The sequence below is a fragment of the Suncus etruscus genome, chromosome 20, assembly GCF_024139225.1.
Source record: "Suncus etruscus isolate mSunEtr1 chromosome 20, mSunEtr1.pri.cur, whole genome shotgun sequence".
Lineage (NCBI taxonomy): Eukaryota > Metazoa > Chordata > Mammalia > Eulipotyphla > Soricidae > Suncus > Suncus etruscus.
In genome coordinates, this window is record NC_064867.1 from 11,419,808 (window position 1) to 11,428,318 (window position 8,511).

Consider the following 8,511-nt stretch of genomic DNA (forward strand, 5'->3'; position numbering starts at 1 on the left):
AAGGACAGTGGTTCAAATCCCTGCATCCCATATGGTCCCCCGAGCCTACCAGGAGCGATTTCTGAGCGTAGAGCCAGAAGTAACCCCTGAGCGCTGCTGGGTGTGACCCAAAATCCAAAAAAAAAAAAAAAAAAGTACATTAGAAAAGCATTTAACGTGTCTTGATAAATCCCAGAGAAACACATAGATAGATTTCTGTCTTCCATTTTTCTTCTCTTTCAATTTTCAACATTTAGCAGCAAAATTAAGAAAAACAAACAGGGAAGTAGTAAGAGAAAAAATGAAAACTCAAAATTATTCATTAAATTTTATCAATATTTATATTCAGCATCTAAACTATTAATTAATAATAAGAAATATAAGACTATGGTATATACATCTCATATATGACTACTATGTATGAATTTCTCATATCTATGATAAAATGATAGGAACATTAAATTTAAACCAATTAAAATACAGTTCTTAAGATAGTTATCACCAATATCTAAAGTATCAGACAATTTACTTTTCTTTTTTTATACTTTTTTCTATACAATAAAAAAATCACACGGCTGGGAGGCTGAGTAATAGCGCAGAGTAGGGCATTTGTCTTGAACGCTGATAACTCAGGACAGACCTGGGTTTGATCCTCTGTATCCCATATGGTTCCCATGCCTGCCAAGAGCAATTTCTGAGTGCAGAGCCAGGAGTAACACCTGAATGACTCTGATGTTTCCCCAAAACAATAAAAACAACAACAAAATCACACTTATTGAAATTTGTGTTTACTGTTTTATTGTTTATTATTTATAATAACAAAATTTAGGATACTTTATACATTCAGGAATTTTGGCTAATAGTGCTCTTAATTAATAGAGGAAACAAAGTGAGGGTAGTAAAAAAGTAGGAAAGAATCATGGAGAATATTCTTTGTTAAAACTATCTTGCTATTGTATTTCTTGTATGTTTTACAGACATGGCTTTCTAGGTTTGCAAATTCTGGTCAAAATGGCAATCCTTTGTGTATTACTTCCATATTTATACTTGCTATTAGATTCATACCAAAAATGCTGTCAACGTCTATGTGAGGCAATCTTACTTCTTTCATTATCCTGGCTGGTTTCCCCATGTTTTAACCTCAGTTGTTTTACAAAAACTTTCAACTCAACACCACCTGCACAGGAAAGTGAGATGAAAAAAGTAAATGTATTACAATGTCACTCTTAAACCTCAATCTAAACCTTAAATTTTGCTCAAGGGAAAGAATTTTAAGTACAAAAACAAGGCAGGGGATGAGAATGATTAAATGATGCCTGTCATTCTGTCCCACCTCCAAGGATTGCTTTCCACCTACTCTCATGTAATCGATGTGTTTGTCTGGGCACCCTGGATTTAGATATAGCCATAGATGCAGAGAGTTAAACTTATCATATCATCAGAGAAGGCAGGTAGTGTAGCAGCTGATCTATTGAAATCTTTGGGACTCCCCCCCAAATAAAACAATTTCTTTGATGGAATCGAATCTCAATTTCACTAATGGATGAGAAATCAGGTGCATATATCTCAAAAAAAATAGTTAAAAATGCTGCTTTGTCTGCAAATTTTTAGAGAACTTTGTCAAATCGTTGACACAAAATTTAGTAAAGTTTCCCAAAGATAAACAGTTTATTATTTATTATCTATTAGCTGTTATTGTCTATAATTTGACATTTTATATTTACTAGAGATTTGTGTTCTGAAATATAAAATATACCCAGTTATATGCTAAAACAATTTCTGTACCCCCTGTTCAAGACACCTTGATGAATAGAGTAAAAACATTTAAAATATTAACAAATTATCTGATAATATCAATTTGAATGATAAAGTTGAAAAATGCAGAACATAATGTATCTATTTTGATTTATTTTTTGTTCTATAAAATTATTGTAATATTAAATTTTCAAAGCTAACAGCTAACTCTAGACATTTTTTCAGTTTCCTAAAGACAAACACTATTTTTCAATTCATATTAATAATTTTAAATTTTAAAATGTATAACTGTTATACAGTTTACTGTATAAAAATTATAGATATCATGAGCAAGTTTTTAAACCACTATAGTTAGTGCATCATCTCCACTACATTATCTCTCAAAAACAAATACAAGAAAAGTTATTTATTTGTTTAAGTATATAATTTAACACTGTTAATAAAAGAGCCATATTAAGATAAAGGCAAATATTAAATATCATATCAAAAATGCTTTGAAAAATAAACTACTTTTTCCTTTCTCCTTTCTCTTTCACTTATGGCTCTGTATTTCTACCACTTTTTGTCTAGGAAATGAATGCTCTTGTGGTTTTATTTTAATCAATAATTGCAAAGAATAATGTAGAAAAAAGCAAGGACAGGAGAAACTTTTATTATTTCAAGATGAAAATGAAAAACTCACCTTACTCTTTGAAAGTTTGAATGTAGGTTCTGTTTGCATTGGCCTAAGATCATGAGTTTTCTAATTAAATGGCACTTTTTAAAACAATAGTATTATACCTTACTTCCATCTTTCTAGTCTATTTTTTAATCATCTTAATTAACACAGCAATTTTTCCACTACTGTAAAAAAATAGCATTATGTATCCTTCATACACATACTACAACACACAAACACATTTTTCTCTTGGTCTCCTTTCAGCTCCCTGTACACTCTTGCTGTGCAACAACTATAGAATAAAAATGTCTTTTCTCACATGCTTTTGATATTACTCTATTTAATCACATACAGATGTGCCTTATGAGACTGTTACAAAACACAATTTTAATGTAGTACTTGCAGCCAATTCTGGATAAACATCAACCATTTACTCTGAATAAGAAGTCCAACATTAAAAAGAAATTTTTTTCAAGGAAATTTTTTCTTCTTAGAAATTGGCATGGGCATAATTGTGACTGAATCCTCTTTCTGCCAAAAAAAATCTGATAATGTCAAAGAGAATTGTGTAAAATCACGTTAGTGCAAAAATGAGTCTTTCCAGAATTCTTGAAGCCAAAAAGACCTGGAATGAACTTGTAGCCCACCCCCAACTCTCTCTCTTCTTCTCTCTTCTCTCCTTTTCTCTTTTTCTCTCTCCTTCTCTTTCTCTCTCTCCTCTCTCTTCTCTTTTTCTCTCTCATCTCTCTCTCCTTTTCTCTCTCCTTCTCTCTCTCCTCTCTTATTCTTTCTCTTTGTTCCTGTCTCCTTCTTTGCAAATTGTCTCTACCTCTCTCTCCAAGTAGTTTTATTTTATAAAAATAATTTTGATTTACGATTCTCTTGTTCTTTGTAAAATTGAGAGAAAGTGAAAGGAAAGTGTTTTTAAAAGATAATGTTAGAAGAAATGTATACTCATCTTCCATAAGCTTGGAACTATTATATCAAGGGAAAAAAGAAGCATGAATTTTTACATGTCTACTCCACTTAAACACGGTGTTGTGAAAGCAATGACTGCACTATTAAAAAAAAAAAAGACATCTCCATGATAACAAAGATATGGGAGGGGGATAAACAAGAAAGAGGAGACTCTCCCTTATTTCCCCTTTTCTCCTATTTAAAACAAATTAAATTCATATCAATTCTAAAATGAGACAAGCAAGATATATCAAAGTTTCACAATATCAAATTACCCCCTGAAGCAAAGAGGTATTTAGAGTTGTACCTAAAAATTCTATTGCTAGAAGATTTTTAGAAAACCAGTTTTGTATGTTTAAGGCTTTCAAAGGAAAACAGAACTTGGGAGTTTTCAAGGCTGTTTTAAAACTGGCAAGTTCCCAACTCTGGCTATCAATGCAAATCTGAGACAGGAAGTACTAAGGAAAGTCTAAACTCATTCCCTCCCTCTGCCAGATTTTCTACATTCTCATGTACAGAAGTGCATTAAGGGGGCTTATTTGTTTTGCTTTAGAAAGATCTGTACATTCATAACATAAGAACACCCTTTACCCCTTCCCCCAAAAAAACCTTCTCTCTTTCTTCGCCTATTTCCCAGTCCTTGTTTCCAAGTGGTTTCTCTGGGCTCCAGCTAAACTTTTAGAGATTGCAGTCATCCAAGCTGCAGATGGTTAGAAATACAGCCTGGAGTCAGTGGGCAGTTGATAAGTTACTCCTTACACCTGACCCCAACTAAAAACCAGACTCTGTACAATCTAAGTCTGACAGAGAAAGCCTGTCAGACTTCCAGAGTCAGAAACCCTATATGCAATAAACTTATAAAAGAACAATGTGATTAGAAACTGCACAGGACTGAGTGCTAGAAACATTACAAACTGGTAAAGGTGTAGAGAAGGAAGAAGGAATAAATTTTATGTGTGCCCTTAGGCTGCAATTCAAGTTTCAGGAACTGAACAAAAGTATCCCAAATATCATATTCGAAGGAAATATTGATTCCTCAGCTACAGAAGAGCAATTCACCATGTTATAATCATGTTTCATTCTTTTTATCTATCCTAAATTTGACTAATTCATTTTTTAGGAAAATTGTACAAAGGAACTCAAATTCAGATTAAAATTTAACTTGGGTCTTGTAATGAAATCTCGACGATATCAACAGGTTGATAGGTTTGAATGGATTGTAACAAAAATTTTATGAAATCATAGGTTATGACTAAATCAGACATTATTACTTATATCATCTTTAAGCTTTTGAACTTTGTTTTGTATGCTTTCTCTAAAACTTGTTGATAGACAGATGGGCCTTCTAAACAGAAAATTTGCATTGCTAAAACTCAAAAATGCATTATGTCTCTGATTTAAATAAGGTATGTCATTAAAACTTGTTCATCCTCTTTAACTGAAAGCAGATTCCTTTTGTGATATTAAGAGAACTAGCATAATTTATCTATGCTGCTGCAAATATAGCTACAGATCAGCTATTCTTCATTTAAGCATTTGTAAAACTATTCAAAGGGGCAAACTATCTAATGTTATTTTTTATTGTTGTTAAAACATCAAAAATAAGATATTGTTTCTTAAGTGTGAAAGAAAAGGAGCAAAGAAGATAGGAGGTGGTCTCAAGTTTTTCTAAAACTTTAACATACATTGAAGCAGGAAGCCATTTACATTAGTATTTTACTTGTTTTATAAGAAAATACACTCTGTAACCAATGCATGCATTTAAATAGTAAGAACAATTATTATTTTTGAAACTTCTTAATGAATACAATAACATATTTTTTAATTCATTTAGAATTCCATGAAGATTTTCCACAAAAAGCTAGTGTCAGCAAATGGCTTTGAAGATTGGATAAAAACAATTGAATTTAGAGAGGAGTTCAAGGTATAATATCATACTAAGACAAGAAACAATTTTAAAAGAAAACAGTGTTTTTTTTCTTTGGAAGTAATGGTGGAATCTGAATATGATATTTATTGTCAACAATAGAATTCTACTTTTATCAATTATAAGTATTCTTTTAAATTGGATTATAATCCAGAGAAATCAAGGAAGATTTTGGATTTTATAAAATCCATCTATGCTTATTAGGTAAAAATAAACAATTTTCTTCAAAATTATCCTGATTCATAAGTATAAGTAGTATAAAATTGAGTTACTGCAGTTGTTTTCAGCTAATTTTGAAATATTACACTAGATAGTAGTATGTTGTCAAAAAGTTCATACAGTTTCAAGGTTTGATTATTGATCTTTCTCTCATTGTCTGAGTATCTATACTCTAAAATTTGGCACATTTTCACATCCTACTCTTAGAGAAATATTATTAAGATCTATCCTTTCCGGCCTGTTATAAGACTATTCAATAACTATTCAATAACTTCACAGCATGCTGAAATTTTACAACATAATAATCAATATGAGCTACCATGATAGCTGAAGTGGCTGATCTTTTATTTCTTACCACCCTGAACTGATTATACAAATATCAGCTTAGATCACCTAATGAATCTAACATCTTTAAAAAGATTTCAGAATTTGATGGCTTAGACTAGCTTAAAAGTAACAAGATCCAGATGTTGTCTGTCTACACAACACTAACTTACATAGGACCAAAACAGATTTTTTTTAAAAACTTCCTCTGTATTTTCCAGGCTGTCTTCTTCTCTTCTTCCTTTTCTCTTACTATTCCACTTTCACTCTTTATCTCCTAATATTTCCTCTCTCGCTATCTATCTATCTACTATCATCTATCTACCTATCTCTTCCTCACACACATACACACTTTCCAAATATGTAGCTCATCTAACACCTTATGTATAATTTTTCTGTGAGAAATAGGTTTAAAAAAAATCTCAAGCAAGCAAAAAAGCATACCTCCATTCATTTTCACTTAAAATTGCTTAACTTGATATACTTCATGGTAGAAAATAAGCCCTATAAAAGAAAGCAATAATTTTTTTGAAACATTTGGAAAAATTTAACCAAATGACTAAAGGGGATGGAATGTTCAATATTTCTCATGAAACTCTTGAGTATTTTGTTGTTGATGTTATGTTTGTTTCTTTGAGGGATCAGGAATGACTTTCTTTCCTCACCCCTTCCTTTTTTTTTTTTTATATAAATTTGTCCTTGCTTTGCCATTTCCTTGAAGAAGATGGGCAGTGTTCTGGGACCCAATCCCCCAAAGAGTTAAAATTCTAAGCACTGGAGCAGGAGGGCTGGTCTATTTAAGCAGCGGTAGCACAAACTAAAAGCTCACAAAGGCAAAAGGCAATGTGAGTCGACCTTGGAGGGGCAGGGAAAATCATAGAGCAACTGAAAAAGAATGGGAGGGAAAAACAGCAACAATCTTTACTATGATACAAAAAAAAGTAAGTAGATTGCCTCATCTGGTTTACAAATAGGCATTGTTTGATGAAAAAGGATTAATGAGAAATAACCACAGCATTAATTACCAAACCCTAATCACATCAACCAGTCCTTGAGACAGCACAGATCACTCAGGCATGCCTTGTTCACTCAGCATATTTATTATTAAGAAGCTCATGGAGATAGGTGAATGCAATGCAAAACAAGATCATTTCTGAAGAATATAATCTGTGCATTCGGAATGTTCAATCCACCAACGTTCACCCCTCCCCTTTATCTAGTCCAATTTAACTGACAAATTGGAACAGTGATTTCACACCTGAGAGTTTTTTTTTTCTCCTTTTCAACTACAGAATAAAGTTCACTATTGGCACTACCCAAGACTGAGCTACATATGCTTGCCAACAGCCCCCACCTCCAATATCATCTCAACACACACAGAAAGCCTAAAAGTACTTCATCAATTAAGTTCCAGTGATCATCAGTTACATTTCATCCCTTCCCCAAGCCAGTTTTCCTGATACCCAATTCCAGAAAAACCCTGTCTCGGGACGTAAAGAACATCCACTATAAAATCTCTGAAAGTCAGTCTCTAGTAATTGTGAGGCTGCTAAATATAAAATAAGATGTGCACAGCACATTTAGAAAAAGAAAGAAAGAAAGGAAAACACCTAGAAACAAACTCGGGGACTTTTCTTCCCATCCCTATACCATCCTTTCATTCTATACTCAGCGATTAAAAGTTTGTATCACCCCCACACTAGCTTAGTGTGCTCTCTCCAGTTGGAAAGATCTTTTTTTTTTTTTCCAAAGCACAAACAAAGAACAGCTCACTTAGAATAAAAGCCCCTGAAATGGTCTTAGGATCCTTGCTAATCAGTGCTCTGATCTCCTTTCTGACAAGCCTATCCATCTGCAGAGGACTTGATGGGTTTTAGGAACCTTGATGCTGCCCAAATAACAACAAAGACACTCCAGTGAAACTATTATCTCTTCTTAAAGAGAAAGCCGGGTTCCTGGCTGGCTGGCTGGCTGGCTGGCTGGCTTCTCAGTCTCCTCTGCCTCATTAACTGCATGGGTATGTTCCTAATTTCAAAGAAGCAGGAAGAGGAGGGGGGTCCGGGGGGAGCGTTTAAGAAAGAATTCCCATGCCTGTCTCCAGATTTCCCAGCCCAAGTGCAGAAGGAAGGAGAGACCACGCTGGGTTGCCAGACTGTGGGGTCAAGTCATACCTTGGTTTGGAGATAATGAGGATAGTAGTAAGTGTACTGGGGGTACATTTGTGGCTGATCCAAGCGTTTGCCCATGTAGCTGGAATCTTTATCTCCGAGGCAGGGAACTGGATGACAGGGCAAGTGCCCCAACCAAGGCCGAGCTCCTCTTAAAACCACTATTCCTGACAGTCCGATGACTGATGAGTCTCCAGCAATTCCTCGTCTTCCACCACCACTCGCTAGTTCCAACAGCACAAAATTGCAACAAAAAAAAAAAAAAAGAAAAAAGAAAAAAGAAAATAAAAAAATAAAAAAAAAGAAACACACCAGAAGGAAAAGAAGAAGGAAAAAAAAAAAAACAGCAAGGGGGAATCCGTAGGAGAAAACAAAATTCCACACAGCCTCCTCAGATCTTGTCTGCCTTCCCACAGCTCCCGGGTCCACTTGGGATGAGGCAGGTTTTTTTTTTTTTTTCTCCTCTAACCAGGTTGTCTGTAGTGATGTCAATGGCCAGCGTTTTTAAAGGGAAAAAAATAAAA

At 33.9% G+C, this 8,511-nt stretch overlaps 1 protein-coding gene across 3 annotated transcripts in view; it reads right to left on the minus strand.

Annotated features, from left to right (window-relative positions):
* RBMS3 (RNA binding motif single stranded interacting protein 3) overlaps window positions 1-8,250 on the minus strand; it is an 835,235-nt gene extending 826,985 nt beyond the window's left edge. For all 3 annotated transcript variants that reach the window (XM_049766066.1, XM_049766067.1, XM_049766065.1), the window contains exon 1: window positions 7,991-8,250. In XM_049766066.1, the coding sequence (XP_049622023.1) occupies window positions 7,991-8,065 (75 nt within the window). In that variant the 5' untranslated portion in view covers window positions 8,066-8,250. The remainder of the gene's footprint in view (window positions 1-7,990) is intronic.
* Window positions 8,251-8,511: the final 261 nt, after the last annotated feature.